Here is a 26,186-nt window from a genome sequence, read left to right as displayed (position 1 = left end):
AAGAAAAATTCACGGAAGCCTGATAATAATTAGAAAAGGCAGACATGTTCAATAAATATTTCTCTTCTGTATTTGGGGAAAAACAGATGACATAGTCTCATCCTATGATGATGATAACATTCTTTCCATTACACTAATATCTCTGGAAGATATTAAAAAGAAGCTACTCAAGTTAGACATTTTAAAATCAGCAGGTCTAAATAACTTGCATTCAAGAGTTTTAAAAGAGCTGGCGGGGGAGTTCACTAGACCGTTAATATTGATTTTCAATAAGTCTTGGAGCACAGAAGACTGGAAGAAAGCTAAAGTTGAGCCAGTTTTTAAAAAGAATAAATGGGACGACCTGAGTAATTCTCCAGTCACTGACTATTTTTAAATCAAGCTTGGATGTTTTTCTAAAAAATGAGCTCTAATAATTTGGGCGGGGTGGGGGGGATTCTATGGCCTGTGTTATACAGGAGATGAGATTTTGTGATCACAGTGCTCTCTACTGGCCATGGAGTCTATGAATCTATGATATACAATTCAGCAGAGATAGCACCCCATTTATAAGCATGTGAAACATGGACAGTTTACTGCAAACACATTAAGTATCTTGTAAAATTTCATGTGTGCTATATCTGTTCTATTCTAAAGCTCTGGACACTCAATAATAGACTTAAAAGTGGCAATTCTTCAACACAAACATTTCAAAAACAGACTCCAACAAGAAACTGCAGAAGTGGAATTAATTTGCAAACTGGACACCATCAAATTAGGCCTGAATAAAGACTGGGAGTGGATGGGTCACTACAAAAGCTAATTTCCCCATACAGTTCTGTCTCATCTTACGGGGGGTTCTGTTCTGCGGTTAGTGCGTAAAGCGAAAACCGCGTATAGTCAAAATTACATTGAGTTTAATGGCAGGCGGAATCGCCCGCACTACAGGTACAGTATTAAAATTGTTATTTTTCTCTTTTTGTTTGTTTGTTTTTGACAATCGCGTAAAGCTGAAATCGCGCATGTTAAATGCGTGTAAGATGCGACAGACCTGTACTAATTTCCCCCTACTCACACCTTCTTGTCAACTGTTTGAAATGAGCCACCCTGATTACATTGCCCTCATTACCACTACAAAAGTGATTTTTCCTCCCTTGGTATTCTACTGTTGAGAATAGCCCACTTCCACTTTAATTGAATTGTCTCGTTAGCACTGACCCCCCACACTTGGTAAGGCAACTCCCATCTTTTCATGTCCTGTGTATATATATACCTGTCTACTGTATTTTCCACTCCATGCATCTGATGAAGTGGGTTTTAGCCCACAAAAGCTTATGCCCAAATACATTTGTTAGTCTCTAAGGTGCCACAAGTAATGGCTGAGCCATTACAGACATTGACTATCTCCCCTTGTAAGTACTCTCACACTTATTATCAAACTGTCTGTACTCGGCTAGCTTGATTATCACTTCAAAAGTTTTTTTTCTCTTAATTAATTGGCCTCTCAGAGTTGGTAAGACAACTCCCACCTGTTTATGCTCTCTGTATGTGTGTATATATATCTCCTCAATATATGTTCCATTCTATATGCATCCGAAGAAGTGGGCTGTAGTCCACGAAAGCTTATGCTCTAATAAATTTGTTAGTCTCTAAGGTGCCACAAGTACTCCTGTTCTTCTTTTTACAAGTACTCCTCGTTGTTTTTGCTGGTACAGACTAAAACGGCTACCACTCTGAAAATGATGAGACAAAGTCTCAAACATTAAAGTCCTTGAAAAAGCAAAAAACAACCAGCAACAAGGCAATGTAATCAAAGCTCTGCTTAAACAGGCAGGTCATAGTATAAGAATGGGCGATGATAGACTCCCAACAAAACTTTTCTATAGTGAGCTGAAACTCAGAAAATGCAAGAGGGGTAGTCAATGAAAGCCCTTCACACTTCAGCAGAATCTCACCTCATGCAGCATAACTACTGATAACTTTGAAGACAGAGCCACAGACAGATCTGAATGGAAAGCAACTATCCATAAAGGTTGTAAACACTTTGAGGAAGACAGATGTGAAAAATCGATCAAAAAGACAGCCAAGTATCAAGAGGGAGCCTGCACATTCCTGTGTGATATCTGTTTGTGATCTTGCTCTTCACGGATTGGACTATACAGCTACATAAGAACACACATGACACCGTGACATCACTGTTAGATGCAACAGTCATCTACCTATTATTTAGTTAGTTTAATTACTAAGATACATTCTCACACTATTAATTTATTCTGAATTTAAAACTTTTAGTAACATAGGTCTGTTAAAAGACACTCAAACAGGTTTTAAACATAGGATCCAGGAGACAGATATGGTCTGTTTCTGTTATTTATTCAGCCTATATGACAGATTCAGATTTTGCAGAATGCAAGTTTTCATTAAAAGAAGCATATATCTAGCTCTTACTATTGTAAAGAAAATCTTAAAAATATGAAACATGTGTAGCCTATACCTAACTGAGGCAGCGTGGTTTTCCTGAATCTGTACACAGCCTGAAATAACAGCTCTAAGAGATGTGAACTAGTCATCTAATTGGGATGCAACTCTTGAATCACATCATGAGCCATATTTTACAATAATAAAGGTACATGACTGAGCATGTAACTTGCATGGTTATTACCACTTTGTCAACAAATCAGTTAATTGCGTGCACAAAAAAACAAATAATTTTAAACAGCAATTTGTCTTCTCAACAGAATTAATTTGGTACCCTTACTGTAAATAACTGAATATGCTGTACACGACAACACAGAATATATGGCAATGAAGGTGACAACAATGTGAGTCCTTGTAGTCTCCCCCGTTCTAATGCAGCACTGAAGGCATTAACAATCCTTGGTCTCTTGACAGCCACACTGGGCAACCCACCTTCCTCCATCAGAGTGAAGTAGGATGACATTTTTTCAACAAATATGTTATGTGCCAAAAATACACTTTTGATTGAGCTGAAACTATTCATAAATGTGACCAAGTTAGTTTGGGCCAGCTTCAGAGAAGTGAGAGACAGCATGTCTGTCCATCTATCAGCCTAGCAGTTAGAGCACTTACCTGGGATGTGGGAGATGTGTATTCAAATCCCTCCTCTAAATCAGGCAGACAGAAGATTTGAATCCACAACTCCTACCTCACAGTGAGAGGCTTAATCACCAGGGAATTGTCATTTTCACTAACTCTCTCTCTCTCTTTGGCCCAATGAATATTTAAGTATTTATACAAAGTAAAATACCTTTCACAGGAGAACCTGAGAGTGACTCATCTCAGAACTGTCTATAGCCTGGTGGTTAGAATGCTCATCTAGGAGGGTACAGCTCTGAGTTGAATCCCTAAGCCAGTGTGTGGATTCAAACCTTAGTCTTCTCCTTCCCAAGCAAGTGCCCTAACCACTAGAGGTCACACACATATTTGCTGACAAATTCTGAACATTTTCGGAATCTATCTATTGTTTCTGATTTTTCGGTTTGCAGGTTGAACCAAAAAATAAATTATTTACCCAGCTCTAGATGTAAGATGCCTTAAACAAAACCTTTTGAAACCAACCCAAACCAGCAGGGGGCACTATTGAGATTTGCATGCAGGACACTGAAAGTCTGCTGTCTATATTCCTCTACCTCGATATAACACCACCCGATATAACACTAATTCGGATATAACGTGGTAAAGCAGCGCTTGGGGGGGGGCGGGGGGCAGGGCTGCGCACTCCGGTGGATCAAAGCAAATTCAATATAACGCAGTTTCACCTATAACGCGGTAAGATTTTTTGGCTCCCGAGGACAGCGTTATATCGAGGTAGAGGTGTACTTCTAATTCCCCTACCTCTCTAGGTGTCATGTAACAAAAATTAGATTCACACTGGTTCTCCCTATATTGGCCTAAACTCTCCACTCCTCCCTTGATTTATCCAGAACCCTAAAAAGGCTAAATCCTCACCTGGAGAACATACAGATCATTGTAGACCTCTGTTTTTGTGAACAGGTTTGCACAAAAAGATGAGTCTTTCACTGTGTCTTAAAAATGGCAAGACTCCAATTCTTCTTGTGTATCCCATGTAATGTTTACACAAATGTACCAATATATATTTCAAATTTAAGGTGCTAACCCTGGTGAATGAGGTCCTGTCTCTGACTTGGTTTGAAAAGTAATTGAAAAACCAATACATACCTCAAAAATACATGGTAATGTTATCTCCACAGAACCTTCAGCTACTGTATCATGGGTGATCTACAATAACACAAGTACAAATTCAAGGACTAAAGACAAGATTAAAACATGTAATGTAATAAACTTAATGAGAATCAAGATCTCCACCTCCTTAAAGTCCTCTGCCTGCTTTTCCTTTGCTTCTGGTCTAAAACTGCTGTGTACTGTTTCTGTGAACTATTAAACAGTTGCTGAATTTCATATTAGAAATAATTCAGAGGAATAATAATTATAACCATCAATTTAGGCCCGAAAACACAATTTTCAGATGAAAATTAAGTAATGTGAAATGAGACCCTGCCAAGCAGCTTCTGGGCAGCAAGCAGCAAAGAGCTGCTATTAGCATGTCTGAAGCTCCATTGACATTGGGACTGTTCTTAAGTCCTTCACAGCCATAAATCAGTAACCATAGCATCTGTCCTTACTGGGATCATCCATGGACTTAGTACCAAGCAATTGGTTATTTATAAGTTTTCACATTCCCTATCAATGTCAAGGAACTTTTTGGGGGGATTTTACTTCCCCTTTTCAAATTCAGTAAAGGCTTGAACTGAGAGGCTTAGGTTGGACTTCAGCTGTTAAAAACTCTAAATACAAATAATCTTCCAACCTGCTCCATAACCAACAGCTGAGAACCAGGACAGACAGAAAGCAATTTATGGTGAAGAGGGGCTAGAAGAAGAGTCCCAAAAGAGTGCTCTAATGGTTAAATGCGGAGACTGTGGAGTAAGCGCAGCTCTGGCCACCCTCCAGTTTAATTCATCTTAGGCTTTGTCTTCACTAGGAAAAAAGGAGTATTTCGCCACATATTAGCTTTAGGCTTCCCCCTAGTTAGTGTTTACCTCAACCTGCTAACGTGTGAAAACTAAAAGTGCCCTGTCCACACTAGGTTGTTACCATATGTTAACTAATATATGGTAAAACATCTTTTCTTCCTAGTGTGGATACACACTTGGATTGGGAGATCTATCTTTCTATTTAGGTACTTTCTAACCCCCATTACCTTAGCATCTGTTGCCTCCCAATCTGAAAGAGGAAGAAGAATCTCTCTTCCTTCCCAGCCTGTAAGAGAAATAATTTGATTAGTTTATAGGCAGTTTGTGTGAGTGAGTGGGTGTGTTGGGTATCCATTTGTGTGTGAAGAAATTATTGAAGGGAAACTAAATTGAAGAGATGAGATTTACATTTAGAAACCATCTTAATTACATTGGTACAACTTTCTTGTAGACAAGATCTTAGTTCTGAATATGGTGAGGCTTGGTGTCACTCTTAGCTCTTGCAGAAGTGAGTTTCAAAGTGTAGGTCTGGCTCCTGTGAAAGTTCTGTCCCTCACACTCAGGGCCGGCTCCAGGCACCAGCTTGGCAAGCAGGTGCTTGGGGTGGCCACTCCGGAGAGGGGTGGCAGGTCCAGGGATTCGGCGGCAATTCAGCGGACGGTCCCTCACTCCCGCTGGGAGCGAAGGACCTTCCGCCGAATTGCCGCCGCAGATCACGATCACGGTGGGGGTTTTTGGTTTTTTTGGGCTGCTTGGGGCGGCCAAAACCCTGGAGCCGGCCCTGCTCACACTCATGAGCCTCCTACTATTGGTCAACAGTTTCATTGTTTTTGGGGAAAGCAACTGTTGTGGGAGATCATCACTGTGGACACAGAGATGATTTCTTGGGTGGCCAGGGCCATTTGCGTGGAGGGTTTTGAATATCTGAACCAATACCTTGAAATAGACTCTGTATTCAGTGAGGACTAAATACAGAGGAAGGAACACTGGGGTGATGTGTCCACTAAAAAGACAACTGCATTTTGTATTGATTGATGATTTTCCAGGTGTGAAGCTTCATTCCTAGATATGAGTTGCAATAAAGGAGCCTGGAGGTACATTCATGGACACTACAAATTCTATTAGGCCAAATCTCATTTCTGCTTTTCCCTTCTAAGAACTGTTTTGTTTTTCTATTGCAGGTAAACTCAGCCAGAAAGAAATTTCTGTTAATCTACCGAGGAAGATAAAAACACAAACTAATACTGGAGTACATTTACTTTTTAGTTGCAAAAGTATATAGATGCAAATTACCTGCCTCTCTCATGCTCCTTGCAAATTGGTAACGTGGCCCTTGATGGTGAAATCTGAATGACCCTAGATTAGCAATTGGGTTTCTAGTACAGGCAACACAACAGACATATAAAAAAAGGGGTATGGATGAAATGAAAATGATGACTCAAGTGTTTTCTTCTATGATTTGATTATGCTATGTTTAAATATGTGTTGAATTAATCAGTTCTCAGTCAGAGACAAGTAGCAGAAAGGAACACGTCATTTTACTGCTCATTAAATAGATTTTGGCAACTCGTACTCACACATTTCTTAGGGTACGTCCAGACTACTCGCTGTATCGATGGGTAGTGATCGATTTATCAGGGATCACTATATCGCGTCTTGTTAAGACGCGATATATCGATCCCCGAACTCGCTCCCCGTCGACTCTGGAACTCCACTGGAGCGAGCGGCGGCAGCGGAGTCGACGGGGGAGCCGCGGCCATCGATCCCACGCCGTGAGGACGAGAGGTAAGTTGGAATAAGATATGTCAACTTCAACTACGGTATTCCCGTAGCTGAAGCTGCGTAGCTTACATCGACACCCCCTCCAGTGTAGACCAGGCCTTATCCTCAGTTTATGCCCTTTTCTTTCTCTGCCTGTTACCCTGGCAAATGCATTCCTGACACCCACATTCCCTCCATCCTTTAAAAATGGATATCCCTCAGTCATACCCTCGTCTCTTCTAGGGAATACAAATTCTTTCCTATAACCTTGGCTTAGGTATGTACCCTCTGAGAGTTTTAGCACTCTCATTGCCCTCTTTGGTGCCTTTTTGGGGTGTGCCTAGCTTAGTGTGAGCACTACTGGAAACAAGAGTAATCTTCAATATCCTCTTTGCTACACGGAACCCTGAACTGTGTCCAGCACTCCAGGTTTGGTCTCACTGCCCCTGTGACCCTTTCTCATTCCTGCTATATCCCTCTATCACTACCTCCTTTTTGCTCTTTGATTTCTTGTTGGCTGAGCTGGTAAGTTTAGTTTTCTGTTATCATTGTTCTCCAGACCTTTCTTCTAATCAGTGCCTTGCTGATGGGGATAATTTAGGGCAGAATCCACTTTGTCCTTTTCAGTCCTACCTTAATTATTTTATTATATTTTTCTACATTAAAACACAAAAGTCCCTTGTCAGCTCCAGCCACCATTTAGTTCTGTGCCTTTCAATCCAATGCCCCGCTCTATGATACCAGCTGGTCTTCCTAGTTATGTCTTCAGCAAATTTGCACATCTTGCATATTCCCTTTTCTATGTCATTGATATATTGTGAGCAAAACTGGGCCCAACAGCAATGCCTGCAACATTTTACTTGTCACACCTCTGCTACCTGATCTGTAACCATTTTCTCTCATCTCTGTTACTAAGTCAATTGTTATGCAATTGAGAATTTCAGTTGCTAATATTAGATAGCCTTTTATTTTGCTGCTTCACTACTGTCTGTTCTCATTGTCACTTTCCAAAAGCAATTAATCAAGTGTGTTAAACATGCCTTCGCTTTTGGAAATCCCTGGGTACTGTCTTTCTCTTACAACATACTGGTTTAAGAAGGGCACCCTTTCTGGCGTCCTGAATGAGCTGCATACATGCAATATATGCAGCAGAGTAACACCTACCCGCTTCACTGTGCAGGCTAGTTAATTATACATAAACACAAACAGCTCTTTGTTACCTGTCCATCTGAAGATCATTTCTCCCTCCTTATGGTGATGTCATCTGCTTTTTTTTCCCATCTCGGCTCTAGAGTTGGCGATGCCAGGAATATTCCTTTCTTTTCCTTTGTAAATCCAGAATATAAATCACCCTTTATTAATGAGCCTTCTAAATTAGTTCAGTGACTGTTACCCTCTGTCAATGCAACATGCACACATGGTGAGCTATTGGAGCACTATATCAATGAAAGGAGTTGTTACTGTATCACAATAACATTTAATTATCTTTAATATAGCACCAAAGATGTATATGGAGCTGATCAGTAGATAATATGTGCCTCTGCCCTGAGGAGCAGCTTCTCATCATTATATTGCTATTATACAAAAGCTTTTCATTATTATACTGCTGTTTTATCACCAGTGTCCTAACTCGGCCTTAAATACATTCCAAATAACATGCAGAATAAATTTAAACAACGTGCCCAGCGGCTTCCTTAATGAGAGGTGTATTCCAGGTATACATGGCAGAAACATGGACCTCTGAGTCTGATAGCTAGGATATAGGAACTCTACACCCATTGGGAGGTATTTACAGTAGTTTATGGCCACTTTCTGACAGCTCTACATGATGCCACATGATCCATCCTCTGTCACCCATTCCCAGCTTCTGGCAAACAGAAGCTAGGGACACCATCCCTGCCCATCCTGACTAATAGCCATTGATGGATCTATCCTCCATGAACTTATCTAGTTCTTTTTTGAACCGTGGTATAGTCTTGGCCTTCACAACATCCTCTGGCAAGGAGTTCCACAAGTTGACTGTGCGTTGTGTGAAAAAATACTTCCTTTTGTTTGTTTTAAACCTGCTGCCTATTAATTTTATTTGGTGACTCCTAGCTCTCGTGTTCTGAGGAGTAAATAACACTTCCTTACTTACTTTCTCCACACCAGTCATGATTTTATAGACCTCTATCATATCCCCCCCTTAATCATCTCTTTTCCAAGCTGAAAAGTCCCAGTCTTATTAATCTCTCCTCATATAGAAGTCGTTCCATACCACTAATAATTTTTGTTGCCCTTTTCTAAACCTTTTCCAATTCCAATATATCTTTTTTGAGCTGGGGTGACCACATCTGCACGCAGTATTCAAGATGTGGGCATATCATGGATTTATATAGAGGCAATATGATATTTTCTGTCTTATTATCTACCCCTTTCTTAATGATTCCCAACATTCTGTTCGCTTTTTTGACCTTCGCTGCACATTGAGTGGATGTCTTCAGAGAATTATTCACAATGATTCCAAGATCTCTTTCTTGAATGGTAACAGCTAATTTAGACACCATCATTTTATATATAGAGTTGGGATTATGTTTTCCAATGTGCATTAGTTTGCATTTATCAACCTTGAATTTCATCTGCCATTTTGCTGCCCAGTCACCCAGTTTTGTGAGATCCTTTTCTAGCTCTTTGCAGTCTAATTGGGACTTAACTATCTTGAGTTTTGTATCATCTGCACATTTTGCCACCTCACTGTTTACCCCTTCTTCCAGATAATTTATGAATATGTTGAATAGGACTGGTCCCAGTACAGACTCCTGGAGGACACCACTATTTACCTCTCTCCATTCTGAAAACTAACTATTTATTCCTACCCTCTGTTTCCTATCTTTTAATGAGTTACTAGTCCATGAAAGGGCCTTCCCTCTTATCCCATGACAGCTTAGTTTGCTTAAGAGCCTTTGGTGATGGACCTTGTCAAAGGCTTTCTGAAAATCTAAGTACACTGTGTCCACTGGATCCTCCTTGTCCATGCTTGTTGACCCCCTCAAAGAATTCTAGTAGATTGGTGAGGCATGATTTCCCTTTACAAAAACCATGTTGTCGTTTTCCCCAACAAATTATGTTCATCTATGTGTCTGACAATTAATGCTGTTTGAGTTCCTGAGGGCTTGTCTACACTTAAAATGCTGCAGTGGCACTGCTGCAGCTGTAGCACTTCAGTATAAATACTACCTATGCTGATGGGAGAAGTCCTCCCATCACTGTAGGCCTCCCCAAGAGGCAGTAGCTAGGTTGATAGAAGAATTCTTCCATTGACCTAGTGCTGGTCTATACTGGGGTTAGGTCGGTATAGCGATGTCTCTCAGGGGTATGGATTTCCCTGAGAAACATCGCTATACCGTTGTAAATTCCTAATGTAGACCAGGCCTTAATTGTGCATTTCTTACCCGAGAGAGACAAGGTGAGTGAGGTAATATATTTTATTGGACCAACTTCTGTTGGGGAGAGAATCTGGTCCAATAAAAGATATGACCTCACACAGCTTGTCTCTCTAATATCCTGGGACTGACATGGCTACAACTGCAACTACACTGCACACAACATTTCTTATCTTGACATCTTTGGATTTCTTTCAAGTGTAACCTTAACTAGAAATTTTGTGGATTTATTATGCTTCATTTGGGGATAATTATAATATCCCTATTAGTTATATTTTTACCCTTAGTGTATTCTCAAACTCAGTTCCACCTTCATGTAGGTTTTATTTTGTCTGAGAAGACATATATGACTCCCTTTTAAGAACTATCCCTACTATCTCTGCAGGAAAGTCCTTTCCCCTTCCCCAAGATCAGGGATGAGGCATACTGGATGGTCAGGGTTTGTGGAAAGCTTGCCCTGCTGTTCTGCTTTAGCTAAACAGAAGACCAAGCCAACGCCTTTCACCAGCACTAAATCTACACAATTTTTTAAAGCCAAAGGTCGTATACAAATTAGCTAATTAAATCATTTGCACAAAACGTCTCACATGGAACTGCACAAAACTTGGTAGCTATAACCATTCCCTATTTTCTGCACAAGTCAACAGCAGTCCTGGGCATTTGGGAATACCGAGGCATTGCTATGATAAAAGGCCAAAAGGTAAATGAACTCTAGAATAAAGCATGAAATGTCACAGACATGGCCACATAACCGCATTGTAACAAACTGTAAAAAGTCCATGATTTTTCCCAAACATAATTAAATCAGTGTCTAATTGGGATCATTAGGGCTTTTATCTTCTGCTCCCTATTGGATAAAATTGAGAGTCCCTGCAGTTTGAAAGGGTCTTATCTGTATTGATGAAGTCTGCCCCAAATATTATGAGTTGTTCTACAGACTTTGTGATTGTGAGCTGACTGCAGAAGGTCATCTTTTCTGCAGAGGTTTTTCATCTCTAGAATGGTCAGAAGTTTCAGTCTTTCCTTCCAGTCTTTGACATTTTCACAGTAACCTAACTAACCTTGCCCAGGAGAACCAAAATGAACTGTTTTCCCCCATCCCTTTCCTAGTACAAAGACCACACAGGCCTCCCCAACCCCTAAGGAATTGGCCAGTCTGGAAGCAATGAAGATTAGCCAATGTCCTCAAGTTTATTAATTGCTCTTAGTTTATTCATTGTACAACAGCCAGAATCCTTCAGCAAGGAGAGATTTAAAATAAAGATATATTATTTATTATAGTGTATTTATATTTTCTATTATACATTAAGGTCTTGACCACTCATGAACATTAAAGATCCTGTGATGCTTTTCATAACATTATGGATATTAACCCAGATGTCCTGGCCAAATTCCAGCTTAGGAACTACATCCTGCCTTCCTAAATGGGATATAGGATTCCTCTTCACTCCCTCTCCAAAACTGTTATGCAGTGTTAGTGTGTACTGTCAGACAGCTGCTGCCTTTGACCCCAAAGCAGATGCACTTTAGTTTTGGGTGAAGTGATCCTTGAGTAGAGCTTGTGTATCTGTTTAAGTCTGTAAACTATTTGGGATCCTTGGCTGAAAAGAGCTCTCAGGGGTAAGAAGAAGAAAGAGCCACTTTAAACGCCAGATCATCATTATGCCTCTAATATAGCACAGCTGTGGGTCAATGGGTTGAGAACTCTATGTCTGCACAGATCTCACCTTTACATGGATTTTGAGAGAGTTGGATGTTAATTGATCCTAATGGATAATGTGTTTATACTAGTAGATTTTATTTGAGGGAGAAACCATAAACATTTGATATTCAACATAAGGATCTATGTGAATAAAAGCAACATTATTACCAGGTGAAAATGGCTACAGAACAACAAGGAATGGATAGTAATGCATGCTATTTTTAATCACCATAATATTTGTGGCATTAATGATGCCATACATATTATTATTATAAAAATTACTATTAAATAAATACCATTTATTTGGTTTTGGGTAAATCCCTAAACAAATGGGATATTTGTTATCACAATACTTTTCCCTTTTTAAAAGAAACAAGTTTTCCTGCATTGGCTAAGCCTGCTACAGAGCTGTGCCAAACAGAAGATACAGCAGTAAACTCTGTAAACAGTTCTGTACAGGTCTTTCTTCTCTATAACTTTGTCATGAAAAATCGTGGACGCTTCTTTCCCAAGGTTAATTATTTTATTGTTTAAAATAAAGTTAAGAGCCCTGCCCAGGCAAAGAAAAGCAATGTTAGTATTACTATTTTCTATTCATCTATTTCTAGGGTGACCAGATGTCTCGATTTTATAGGGACAGTCCCAATTTTGGGGCCTTTTCTTATATAGGCTCCTATTACCACCCCTACCCCGGTCGCGATTTGTCATATTTGCTGTCTGGTCACCCTATTTCCAAAATCTTGTTATTCTTTTTGCATTTTTAAAAAAAACGCAAATAATTATACATATTTTATCTGCAAAAGTTCTCATGCCAACTCATGAGCAACCCTACAGCAAATTAATGAACACACAACAGAACAGTTTTTGTCAAGGAAATAGATTTTCCATTTCAAGTTTCCAAGGAGTTATGGAAAAATAATCATAAAATTATTATGTAAGATACCTTGACAAGATCCTGATAGCTCTTCTGGCCTTTGAGAGACACCTGGATCAGTTGGGACACTACTCTGAAATTCAAACTTTTCCAAGAATGTTCTGGTGTCCTGCTAGTACCTGTGGAGAGCAATTTGCAGTTACACAACTGTTTACTGCTGCAGAAATGCAGCTTGACTGCTTCTGAGCTGTCAAAGTGGAGACCATATTGCATTCTAAACTAAATAAATGCTCTTCCCAGGATTGCTGGGGATTTTACTATAAACCTAAAGGGGAAACTAAAAGGAGAAGAGTCCAGTGAAAGATGCTTCCAGCGCTGAATTCAGAGTGTTATTGGTTAGTATAGGAAGAGCCTGAGGAATCAAAGGTCAGCAAAAAGCCACAGCTGAGTTAAGAAATGCATATCCCAGTGAACGATGGGTGCAGCCACAGTCAAAGGACTGAGCATTGGAGAAATGATGTTGCCAAAGTGTACATTATCTTGATGGGCAAAACAACTTTTTATTATCTGCAGCATGCCATATGCAATGATCTTGCTGGTGTAACTGTCAGTTTGTGCTGTGAAAATGGAAAGCAGGGTGAAGGGGAGAACAGGCAGTATTTGACTTCTGAACAAATTCCTTATTTTAATTGTATCACTTTGAACATTTTATAATTTGATACTAATAAATCCAACCTAATGTAATCAGAGAAAGGCATCATTTAGTTTCACATTTGTGTGTTCAATCCTCTCAGTTTCACTTTCCTTACTTTCAACTCCCAGAAATTATCCTCACCTCATCATTATTTTTCTCACATTCAGCACCACAGCTCTGGGACCACAGGACCTGTGCAGCACCCCCACACCTGAGTCATGTGGGCTTGGGGGGAAAAGACACTGCAGGAAGGAGCCAGTTTGGAGAGAGGTGGGGAGAGGAAAGGGAGGAGGCCGAGAAATTCTTAAGCCTGCAAGAGCAGATGCAGAAGTAGCTGGAACAGGGACTTGTGGACACGGATGTCAGAATCCTTTCTGCTTTCGGACTCTGCCTTTCAACTGCTTACTCCAACAACTGCTGCCCTCATTCTGTCTCTTCCGCTTGCCCTGAATGCTCCCCTCCCTGCCTTCGCCTGCCCACTGTGTTTCCATTTAGCTAATCCCATAACAATTCCCCCAAAGAATTAAACAACAACCCATCAGATCCCCACAAAACAATCTTGACACCAGCATGACATTTGCAAACCATCATTCTGCTTGTGTGTTCTGTCTTTTCCCCTAACCTTTGCCTGTGCTGTCAATTTAAACTGAAAACCCTTCAGGGCAGGGACTGTCTATTACACTGTACAGTGCCTAGCACAATGGGACCTTGTTCTCGGTTGCTCCCCAGACAGTATCATAATGCAAATAATAAATAGTTACTTACCCAAACAGTCCCTTTTAACTTGGATAAATTATTGTAGTTAGTGTTAAACAAGTTCCTCTTGCTCCAAAAGAGAAGTTTCTGAATTCAAGACATTAAATGGAAAGAAAATTAGAAAAAGCCACAAGTTTACTTTACTAATTCCCTGTCTCAAAACAGCTTACAATAATAGGACAAACCTATTCTTGCTTTTATTAAAATATATTTAAATGCAAGAAGGTCCATCCAAAACTACAGAAGACCCCTGTCCTGCAAGTTATTGGTCAAAATCATAAAACTGCCCATAACACTGTATAGATAAAATTGTACTTCCATGAATATACAAATCAAAAGTCAGATCTAAAGCAAACTAAACTTTCTAAAAAGAACAGGAGTACTTGTGGCACCTTAGGGTATGTCTACACTACGAAATTAGGTCGAATTTATAAAAGCCGGTTTTATAGAAATCGGTTTTATTCAGTCGATTGTGTTTGTCCCCACATAAAATGCTCTAAGTGCATTAAGTCGGCGGACCGTGTCCACAGTACCGAGGCTAGCGTCGACTTCCGGAGCGTTGCACTGTGGGTAGCTATCCCACAGTTCCCGCAGTCTCCGCCGCCCATTGGAATTCTGGGTTGAGATCCCAATGCCTGATGATGCAAAATCAGTGTCACGGGGGGTTCTGGATACATGTCGTCAGGCCCCTCCCGCTCCGTCAGAGCAACGGCAGACAATCAATTCGCGCCTTTTTACCTGGGTTACCTGTGCAGACAACATACCACGGCAAGCATGGATCCCGCTCAGCTCAGCTCAGCTCACCATCACCATATGTCCTCTGGGTGCCGGCAGACATGATACTGCATTGCTACACAGCAGCAGCTAATTGCTTTTTGGCAGTAGATGGTGCACTATGGCTGGTAGCCGTCATCAGCTATCTGGGTGCTGGCAAACGTGGGGCTGCATTGCTATACAGCAGCAGCTCCTTGCCTTTTGGCAGTGGATGGTGTATTATGACTGGTATCCGTCCTCCTCGTACTCCTCAGTGAGTTCGGTCAGAGGCACCTGGGCAGACATGTTTTGTCTCCTGGAGACTCAGTCCTGCCGGCAGTCCTATTGAACCGTCTTGACGATAATGGCTAGCAGTCGTAGTACAGTATCTTCTGCCAAGCACCCAGAAGATGCCGATGGCTATCAGTCATGCTGCACCATCTGCTGCCAGCTTAAGATGTAAAAGATAGATGGACCAGATTTGTTCTGTATTCATTTGCTTCCTCCTCCCTCCGTGAAATCAACGGCCTGCTAAACCCAGGGTTTTGACTTCAATCTTTGGGGGGGCCATTCTGTGTGACAGTTGTCTGTGTTTCTCCCTGATGCACAGCCACCTTTGTTGATTTTAATTCCCTGTAAGCCATGTTGTCACTCGCCCCTCCCTCCCTCCCTCCCTCCCTCCGTCAGACAATAGTTTCGTGCCTTTTTTCAGCCCAGACACCATAGCGCTGGGATCATGGAGCCCGCTCTGATCACCGCGGCAATTATGAGCACTATGAACACCACGCGCATTGTCCTGGAGTATATGCAGAGCCAGAACATGCCAAAGCAAAACCAGGCGAGGAGGCGATTGCAGTGTGGTGATGAGAGTGATGAGGAAATTGACATGGACATAGACCTCTCACAAAGTACAGGCCCCAGCAATGTGCAAATCATGATGTTACTGGGGCAGGTTCATGCCGTGGAACGCCGATTCTGGGCCCGGGAAACAAGCACAGACTGGTGGGACCACATCGTGTTGCAGGTGTGGGACGATTCCCAGTGGCTGCGAAACTTTCGCATGCGTAAGGGCACTTCCATGGAACTTTGTGACTTGCTTTCCCCTGCCAGAATACCAGGATGAGAGCAGCCCTCACAGTTGAGAAGCGAGTGGCGATAGCCCTGTGGAACCTTACAATGCCAGACAGCTACCAGTCAGTCGGGAATCAATTTGGAGTGGGCAAATCTACTGTGGGGGCTGCTGTGATCCAAGTAGCCAACACAATCAAAGACCTATTGATATCGAGGGTAGTGACTCTGGGAAACGTGCAGGTCATAGTGGATGGCTTTGCTGCAATGGGATTCCCAAATTGTGGTGGGGCGACAGACGGAACCCATATCCCTATCTTGTCACCGGAGCACCAAGCCACTGAGTATATAAACCGCAAGGGGTACTTTTCAATGCTGCTGCAAGCCCTGGTGGATCACAAGGGACGTTTCACTAACATCAACGTGGGATGGCCGGGAAAGGTACATGATGCTCGCGTCTTCAGGAACTCTAGTCTGTTTCAAAAGCTGGAGGAAGGGACTTTCTTCCTGGACCAGAAAATAACCGTTGGGGATGTTGAAATGCCTATCGTTATCCTTGGAGACCCAGGCTACCCCTTAATGCCATGGCTCATGAAGCCGTACACAGGCAGCCTGGACAGTAGTCAGGACCTGTTCAACTATAGGCTGAGCAAGTGCCGAATGGTGGTAGAATGTGCATTTGGACGTTTAAAAGCGCGCTGGCGCAGTTTACTGACTCGGATAGACCTCAGCGAAGCCAATATTCCAATTGTTATTGCTGCTTGCTGTGCGCTCCACAATATCTGTGAGAGTAACGGGGAGACATTTATGGCGGGGTGGGGAGTTGAGGCAAATCGCCTGGCTGCTGATTACGCGCAGCCAGACACCAGGGCGGTTAGAAGAGTACAGCAGGGCGTCTTGCGCATCAAAGAAGCTTTGAAAACCAGTTTTGTGACTGCCCAGTCTACAGTGTGAAACTTCTGTTTGTTTCTCCTTGATGAACCCTCCCCCCCGCCCCCCGGCTCACTCTACTTCCCTGTAAACTAACCACCCTCCCCTCCCCCCTTCGAGCACCGCTTGCAGAGGCAATAAAGTCATTGTTACTTCACATTCATGCATTCTTTATTAATTCATCACACAACTAGAGGGATAACTGCCAAGATAGCCCGTGAGGGGTGGGGGAAGAGGGAAGGAAAAGGACACACTGCAGTTTAAAACTTTAACACTTATTGAAGGCCAGCCTTCTGATGCTTGGGTAATCATCTGGGGTGGAGTGGCTGGGTGGCCGGAGGCTCCCCCACTGTGTTCTTGAGCGTCTGGGTGAGGAGGCTATGGAACTTGGGGAGGAGGGCTGTTGGTTACACAGGGGCTGTAGCGGCGGTCTCTGCTCCTGCTGCCTTTCCTGCAGCTCAACCATACGCTGGAGCATTTCAGTTTGATGCTCCAGCAGCCGGAGCATTGACTCTTGCCTTCTGTCAGCAAGCTGACTCCACCTATCATCTTCAGCCCGCCACTTGCTCTCTTCAGCCCGCGATTTAGCCCGCCACCTCTTCTCTCGTTCATACTGTGCTTTTTTGCAATCTGACATTGACTGCCTCCACACATTCTGCTGTGCTCTGTCAGTGTGGGAGGACATCTGGAGCTCCGAGAACATATCATCCCGAGTCTGCCGTTTTCTTCTTCTAATCTTCACTAGTCTCTGTGAAGGAGAAACATTTGCAGCTGGTGGAGGAGAAGGGAGAGGTGGCTAAAAATGACACATTTTAGAGAACAATGGGTACACTCTTTCACGTTAAATTTTGCTGTTCACATTACACAGCACATGTGCTTTCGTTACAAGGTTGCATTTTTCCTCTTATATTGAGGACCTGCCAGTTTGGTGTGAGAGATCACTCACGCAGTGCCAGGCAACAGAATTCAGCTTGCAGGCAGCCATGGTAAGCCACAGTCTTTTGGCTTTTTTAACCTTCATAACATGTGGGAATGATTTCAAACAGCAGCGCCCTCATTTCCCATACCAAGCACCCGTTGGGTTGGCCATTTAAAATGGGTTTGCAATGTAAAAGGAGGGGCTGCGGTTCCCGGGTTAACATGCAGCACAAACCCAACTACCCCCCTCCCCCACACACCCAATTCTCTGGGATGATCACTTCACCTCTCCCCCCACCATGTGGCTAACAGCGGGGAACATTTCTGTTCAGCCGAGCAGGAACAGGCACCTCTGAATGTGCCCTTAAGAAAATCACCCCATTTCAACCAGGTGACCGTGAATGATATCACTCTCCTGAGGATAACAAAGAGAGATAAGGAATGGATGTTGTCTGCATGCCAGCAAACACCGGGACCATACGCTGCCATGCTTTGTTATGCAATAATTCCAGACTATGTGCTACTGGCCTGGCGTGGTAAAGTGTCCTACCATGGCGGACGGGATAAGGCAGCCCTCCCCAGAAACCTTTTGCAAAGGCTTTGGGAGTACATGAAGGAGAGCTTTCTGGAGATGTCCCTGGAGGATTTCCGCTCCATCCCCATACACGTTAACAGACTTTTCCAGTAGCTGTACTGGCCACGATTGCCAGGGCAAATTAACCATTAATCATTAAACACGCTTGCTTTTAAACCAAGTGTAATATTTACAAAGGTACACTCACCAGAGGTCCCTTGTGCGCCCTCAGGGTCTGGGAGCACACCTTGGGTGAGTTCGGGGGTTACTGGTTCCAGGTCCAGGGTGATAAACATATCCTGGCTGTTGGGGAAACCGGTTTCTCCGCTTCCTTGCTGTGAGCTATCTTCATTGTCTTCATCATCATCTTCCTTGTACCCCGAACCCGCTTCCCTGTTGTGTGATTCTCCATTGATGGAGTCAAAGCACACGGTTCGGGTAGTGGTGGCTGCACCCCCTAGCATGGCATGCAGCTCCACGTAGAAGCAGCATGTTTGCGGCTCTGTCCCGAACCTTCCGTTTGCCTCTCTGGCTTTGTGGTAGGCTTGCCTTAGCTCCTTAATTTTCACACGGCACTGCTGTGTGTCCCTGTTATGGCCTCTGTCCTTCATGGCCTTTGAGACTTTTTCTAATATTTTGCCATTTCATTTACTGCTACAGAGTTCATCTAGCACTGATTCGTCTCCCCATATGGCGAGCAGATCCCGTACCTCCCGTTCGGTCCATGCTGGAGCTCTTTTGCAATCTTGGGCCTCCATCATGGTTACCGGTGCTGATGAGCTCTGCATGGTCACCTGCACTCTCCACGCTGGGCAAACAGGAAATGAAATTCAAAAGTTCGTGGGGCTTTTCCTGTCTACCTGGTCAATGCATCTGAGTTGAGAGTACTGTCCAGAGCGGTCACAATGAAGCACTGTGGGATAGCTCCCGTAGGCCAATAACATCGAATTCCGTCCACACTACCCCAAATCCGACCCGCAAAGGCCGATTTCAGCGCTAATCCCCTCTTCGGAGGTGGAGTAAAGAAACCGGTTTAAAGGGCCCTTTAAGTCGAAAAAAAGGGCTTTGTCGTGTGGACGTGTCCAGGCTTAATTCGATTTAACGCTGCTAAATTCGACCTAAACTCGTAGTGTAGACCAGGCCTTAGAGACTAACAAATTTATTTGAGCATAAGCTTTCATGGGCTAAAGCCCACTTCATCGGATGCTGTAGCCCACGAAAGCTTATGCTCAAATAAATTTGTTAGTCTCTAAGGTGCCACAAGTACTCCTGTTCTTTTTACAGATATAGATGAATACAGCTGCTATTCTGAAAGCTAAACTTTCTAAGGAACTGTGAATAACACAGGGAATGAGAGCATACAGTACATGCAACGCAAAACAAAAAAGCAGATCAAACTTGCAAAGGCAAACGACATTATCTAGAGTGAATGTCCTTAATCCTGGAAAATGAGATTTTCCTCAAATCTTACATGTGCTGCTTCAGCATCATAGAGGTGCAGCACAGATAAAAACCAAGCCCCAATCTTGCAATTAGAGCCACGAAGAAGAGTCCTTGTGCTCACACAGAGCCCCACTGACTTTGAGACCTAAGTTTGTATACAGATCGAGTCTTTCCAGGGAGTGGCGTAGCCAGGTTCTAACATCAGGGGGAATGAACACATAAAAAAAGGCACCACCCGACATATCAAATTACTAATTACATACTTTTAAATTTGTTATACATAATTATTTTGTACTTAAAATAAAAACACAAGAATTATATTATTTTACAAGTATGTGAGCCCACTTGACAAGTTTTATTGTCCTTGGGTCTGGCTTCCATCCCCTTTCCAACTGTTGCAGCTGTCTGGAGGTGCTTGCCTGTCACGCCTTCCTCATTCATTCAACAGGGCAATTGATTAAGGGGTGGGGGGAAATCTTAGTCTATTCTTAGCAAAGAGACATTTATCTTCTATCTTATTCTATCCTTAGGGGCTATAACATTATACCAAGGGCAATGCAAAGTTTCTACATGAGGCTTTGATACAAAGTTTTCATATACCTAGGCTCATCAGTACAAGGTTTCCATATGAGGCTTTGATACAAAGTTTCATGAAAACAGAGGTCACACGTGGGTAGACCCACTACAAGGTTATAGGAAGAGGCACAATGTAAAGTCATATGAAAATTATCAGAGATTTATCTTGGGGAATCATGGATGGGGGTGGGGGGTGGGGCAGGCTGGCTGGCTGGCCCTGCTGCTCTCCTGTTCTACAGGAACAGAGGTGACTCTAGGTACCAGAGCCATCAATCCATCACCTCTCTCCAGTGTGCCATTTAGTAAAAAAAAACAAAAAACAAAAAACAAAAAAACTTTAAATATCCAAAAGCTTGTTTTAGTTCATATTCCTGTGGTTGCCTGGTGTTGTTGTGTATAAACTTCCCCCATAAACACTCTATTCACAGTTCCCCAAAACTTAAGTGTGGCAGACGAAGTTCATAGGCCTCAAGCCTCATCCTAACTGCTTAAGCTAATGTCTTACAGGATACAGTCCTGTAGGTTACTTGCATTATCGCTAAATAAAATAAATGGTAAAGCTAGCTCTGTGGGCTACAATTGTTTGAACCATCTACAAAAAAAATTCTAGTTTTTTATTCTTAGCTATAAGTTTTTATAGCAATTTCTATAGAAACCTATTTAATGTCCTCCCTGTATTGGTTTAATCCCTATTTAATTCTGAGACCTTTCCATAAGGAAGGAGGCAAATAAATGTCCTTTCAGCAACCACCCACATACCCAGTTTTTTCACAAGCTAAGGAGATTTTTTGGGGAACCCCTGTTTTGAAGTATTGGTAGCAAATCATTGCCTTGTAGCTTGCCCTGACATTATTGAAATTGTGATAGAGGGAACTCTGACCCAGTTTCTGCAAATACACACATACATAACTTTGAACTCAATGGGACTCCTCACCTGTGTAAAATTAAGCTTGTGTGTAAGTGTTTGCAGGTTCAGATCCTCTGGTAGCAGGGGCAGACTTTATTATTATGGAATATGTGCCAACTTCTGAAAGCTATGACACAGAACAAAGGTTGTTTGTGGGAGAGAACAGTGATCCACCACACAACTCAAATTTTGACCCAAGATTAGATTTGTAAAAACAAGGCGAGAAGAGAGATTTGGGATGCATTTTTCTGAGCATTCCAATTGAAACAGTTTGGGTTTTCAAACAAATAAAGGTTACCCTTCAGTGTTTGCAACCCAAACTTCACAGCTCTGCGAACCTGACTGTAAACAAAGGTGGAACTGACTTTATTTATTTCCCTTGTCAGCATTGAGAGAAATGCAAAAAGCAAACAACAAAAATAGTGACAGGTGAAATGGATTTTTAAAAGGCTTTATGTTTCTAATATTCAATGTTCTTTCCTACCAGATTTCTGTTTTGTTTCCACCCGGCCCCGCCCCTCCCTGCCTCTATTGGACCGCTCTCCAAATCCCCACCCTGGCCCCGCCTCTTCCCCAGCACGCTGCGTTCCCCCTCCTCCCTCCCAGGCTTGCCGCGAATCAGCTGATTGGTGGCGCAAGAGCTGGGAGCCAGGGGGAGGAGCAGAAGGCAGGGGGCCCTCAGGGGAGGAGGCGGAGGTGAACTGGGCAGGGGGGTAGGGACTGGGGAGCTGGGCTGCTGGTGGGTGCTCAGCACCCACCAATTTTTCCCCATGGGTGCTCGAGCCCCAGAGCACCCAGAGAGTCGGTGCCTAAGGCGCCACTTTTGAAGAAAGCAGCCGCTCCCCCCTGCTCCCACCCAGCTACGCTCCTGTTTCCAGGACAGAAGACTTGTCTTTCTGGTAACACACATCAGCTTGTAATGTATTACCTTTTCAGGAAAAAATAAAATAAAAGGATGATGTGACATCAGAGAGCACCCCCCAAACATTCTCTATTGTGACTCTTAGGCCATGCCTACACTATGGGTACTACGGTGCTGGAACTACACCACTGTAGTGCGATAGTGTAGATGCTTCCTACAGCAATGCAAAGGGTTTTTCCATCAATGTAGATAATCCACTTCCCAGGGCAGTGGTAGCTAGATTGACAGAGAAATTCTTCTGTCGATCTAGCCATGTCTACATTGGTGGGTAGATTAGCTTAACTATGATGTTAAGGGTGTGAATTTTTCACACCTCTGAATACTCTACCTGTGTCAACTTAAAAATTAACTGTAGATCAGGCCTTACTCTTTTATACCCTCTGCAACAAAAGACTGAGGCCTGGGCTGCACTTAAAACTTAGGCTGGCACAGCAAGGCTGCTCAGGGTCTGAAAAATCCACACTTCTGAGCACCGTAGCTATGCAGAGTGCACCCCCGGTGTAGATGCAGCTAGGGCAATGGAAGAATGCTTTCGTCGACCTAGTTACCATTGCTCAGGGAGGTAAAAACAGTCTCCAATTTGTTCCATCTTCATCATGCCAGCACAACCCGAGAACTGAATGTTTATCTCAATGGTCAAAAGGTGAAGCATGAAGTAGAACTGGTCTATCTAGGTTTGACCTTAGACCGCACACTGAGTTACCATGCTCACCTGAAGAAGACAGCAGCTAAGGTTATAATGTTCTTAGCAAACTGCAGGTTCATCATGAGGTGCTCATGCTCCAACTGTGCAGACGTCAGCTCTTGCCACCTCGTAATCGGTGGTGGAGTACTGTGCACCAGTTTGGAGTCGATCATCACACACCAAACTGGTGGATACGCAGTTACATGCTGCCATGCGTATCATCTCCGGCACCCTGCATCCAACTCCACTCCCATGGCTTCCAGTTCTGAGCAATATTACTCCTCCTCATAACAGACGAGAGGATAAGAGCCAGGCAGGAAGGTGTGGGGAGCCACGGCGGACTCTCTATCTGCCTGTGGTGCAAGGGGCCCGAGCAGCCCCTGGCCCGTGTCCCTGCTCCCAGGGCTCCCCGCCTGCCCGGGGCAGATGGAGGATCTGCGACTCCATGGCTCCTCACAGCTGCCCACACAACTCTTACCATGGCCAGACTGCAGCTCCAAGGCCCGCCCCACTGGCCGGAGCCAGGTTGGGGAGAGCTGCGCGGGCAGCTGTGGGGAGCCAGCATGGAGTTGCAGACCCTCCTCCTGCCCCGGGTGGCCGGAGAGTGGGGACATGGGCCGGGGATTGCTTTCAGCCCCCCACTCCCTGGGCAGGTGGAGGGTCCACCACAGCTCCCCACAGCTGCCCAGGCTCCACATTGGCTTGGCCGTGGGGTGGGGCCTCGAGGGGAAGAGGAGGAGAAGGGGGCGGGGTCTGCCTGGGCGAAAAGTGGGAGGACCAGGCCCTTCCACTTTCAACAAGTAGGAGGGCTATGACCTGCTGGTTCTGGCACCACTGGCCCGGGGCCCCAGCCACAGGGGAAGGAAGAGCCGAAGCACAGTGCAGTGGGAAGCAGGAGAGAGGCTGGGGGTGGAGTGTGGGTGGGGCCATGCAGGCAGTTTGGGTAGGCTGAGCCTTCCCCTGACTTTGATGCCTGCTGCCCTGCCCAAAACTGGACACAGCTATCGACTTTTCATTAATTTACTTGTACTAGAAGAGGTAGTAGTATACCAACATTCATTCATTCAGACAAACTGCTCTGCATGGCCCCCTCTTGCCTGTGTACATAGGGGTGGTTCCTTGAATCCTCCTGAGAGATTTCGTTGAAACATTCATGGAGGTACTCTGCAGTCCTCTCCTGAAGGTTTCTAGGGATGGCAGCATTATTTCTTCCTCAAAGGTAGGACACTTTCCCACGTTAGTCAGCTGTAACTTCGGCAGGCACCATTGTAGTACACAGGCTAGCAGTATATGGGCCCAGGCACCTTCGGGATGCCAGCAGCAGCTGTGTTCTCTATGCCTCTGTTACACTCAGGAGTGAGATATCAGCTAAAATGACCACTGCCTGTGGAAAATGGTGCCAGTATTCAGTACCATTGCTCAGTACTCATAGTTGCATGCAACCGAGCAATTCCCTCCTCATCTCCCTTACTCCTGGTAGGCTATACTCACCACGAGACTGGTGCTGTGAGTGGGGCCATGCACAAGCACTCTGAAGCAGAAGTGACAATAAGCATGTCTTATTTAAATCTTTAGGGGAGCAAGGGAGGGAAGCTCTGAATCTTAACTTTTACTTTCTGTTGTGACTATATTGACAATGCTACCTCTGTGTGTTTTATCTGCAGCTGCTGCTGTTGCGGCCTTAAGGGGTTCCCATTCCACACCTGTGGGAAGGGGAGTCAGATAAGGAGAAAAAAGATGACGACTCAGGATGACATGTTCAGTGCGATCCTGCAAGCTGGTGCTGCATCAGACTTGAGCATAGTGCCTGGAGGGTGAACACTGCAAACAGCCTGGAGAAGGAAAGAGCAAACAGAAGGACTAAGAATTTCAGCAGTAATAGGAGAGGGAGATGCACCAGGATGTTATGGGGCTTCTCTGGCAGCAAACAGATGCTGCAGACTCTTGTGGACCTACATGTTCAACAGTTATAGGCTCGCCTCCCATAGCAGTCCATGGAGAACTTTATTACATCATCTCCCTAAAGCGCCCTCAACATTCATCGTGATATCAGGGGCCACATCTCTACCCCACCATTCCACCCCATGGGACATTAAGGACAATCACAGCTTCACAGGCACTGACCTGTGAAAGCCATGGTTGCTATATGTGTAGGTAAAATGGCATGAATGTTTTTTCCCTTTGTTAAGGTCCGTCCCATTAATGTATTACGTTTTTAATGTATTTGTTTTTAAACGGCACAAAGTTTTCTTTGCACTGGTATTGTTACTGAATACAATTCTATTATTTGGAAATTAATCTTTATTAGTTCACAGCATATGCTGTGGAGTGCCGAGCAGTTCTGAAAGCACCCACTTGTTACTTTACAGGTATGACACAACTCATATGACCAGTAACAGTGTAAAAATCCTAAATGTACAGCAAGCATCGAAAAATGCATAGGTGAATTAACAGCACTATATTCATAAGCGTACACCACATAATTTCTAACAGGCCCTAAAACAGCAGGGCCAGGTAGAGCACAGTACAACACAATACATTACTATGGCTTACCATTAAAGAGCTCTTTCAAAGCCTCGCTGAGCCGTATAGATCTGAGTTGAGCTTTTCTAATAGCCCTTGTGTCTGGCTGTTCAAACTCAGCAGTGAGCCGCTCTACCTCAACCATCCACCCTGGTGGCAACTTTTTCCCCTTTGCTTCACAAATATGCAGGACACAGCAGGAAGCTATAACCATTGGGATTTTTTTTTTAACTGAGATCCATTCTTGTCAGTAAACAACATCAGTGTCCCTCCAATCCACCAAAAGCACATTCAACTGTCATTCTGCACCTCCTGAGCTGGTAGTTGACTCTTTCCTTGGTGCTATTGAGGTGGTTGGTTTACAGCTTCATGAGCAAGGGGTAGGCTGGGTCCGCCAGGATCACTGCTAGCAATTCAACATCACCATAGCTAATTTGCCAGTTGGGCAAGAAAGTCTCTGTAGCTTTCTGAACAGTCCTGTGTTCTTAAAGATGCAAGCATCATTGACCTTCCCTGACCAGCCAAAACTGATGTCAGTGAAGCATCCCCAGCAATCCACCAATGCTTGCATAACCATAAAAAAGTAGCCGTTTCTATTGATATACTCTGTGGCAAGGTGGTCTGGCACCAAAATAGGGATGTGTTGCTCCACCGCAGTTTGGGAACCCCACTGCTGAAAATCCA

The 26,186-nt window shown here is 43.7% G+C and overlaps 1 protein-coding gene across 1 annotated transcript; it reads right to left on the bottom strand.

Annotated features, from left to right (window-relative positions):
* Window positions 1–4,179: 4,179 nt before the first annotated feature.
* LOC122172717 (mediator of RNA polymerase II transcription subunit 15-like) lies at window positions 4,180–25,272 on the bottom strand. The gene is made up of 6 exons (XM_065584755.1): window positions 18,655–25,272; window positions 14,213–17,725; window positions 12,823–12,932; window positions 7,976–8,080; window positions 5,222–5,280; window positions 4,180–4,239 (listed from the first exon to the last, which is right to left on the bottom strand). Exons 1-2 carry the CDS (start codon window positions 19,055–19,057, stop codon window positions 17,223–17,225), a joined length of 906 nt encoding a protein of 301 aa, XP_065440827.1. The 5' UTR covers window positions 19,058–25,272; the 3' UTR covers window positions 4,180–4,239; window positions 5,222–5,280; window positions 7,976–8,080; window positions 12,823–12,932; window positions 14,213–17,222.
* Window positions 25,273–26,186: the final 914 nt, after the last annotated feature.

This window comes from Chrysemys picta, chromosome 2 (assembly GCF_011386835.1).
Source record: "Chrysemys picta bellii isolate R12L10 chromosome 2, ASM1138683v2, whole genome shotgun sequence".
In the NCBI taxonomy this organism is placed as follows: domain Eukaryota; kingdom Metazoa; phylum Chordata; order Testudines; family Emydidae; genus Chrysemys; species Chrysemys picta.
The sequence above is the reverse complement of the archived record's forward strand: the minus strand, read 5'-3'. Positions and strand labels throughout refer to the sequence as shown.

Excerpts from the sequence above, each read along its gene's own strand:
- LOC122172717 (XM_065584755.1), bottom strand. The coding sequence starts at position 19,057 with ATGAAGGACAGAGGCCATAACAGGGACACACAGCAGTGCCGTGTGAAA. Across the intron at positions 17,726-18,654 it reads GGGCGCACAAGGGACCTCTG|CTGCAAATGTTTCTCCTTCA; the intron begins GTGAGTGTACCT and ends CTCCTCCACCAG.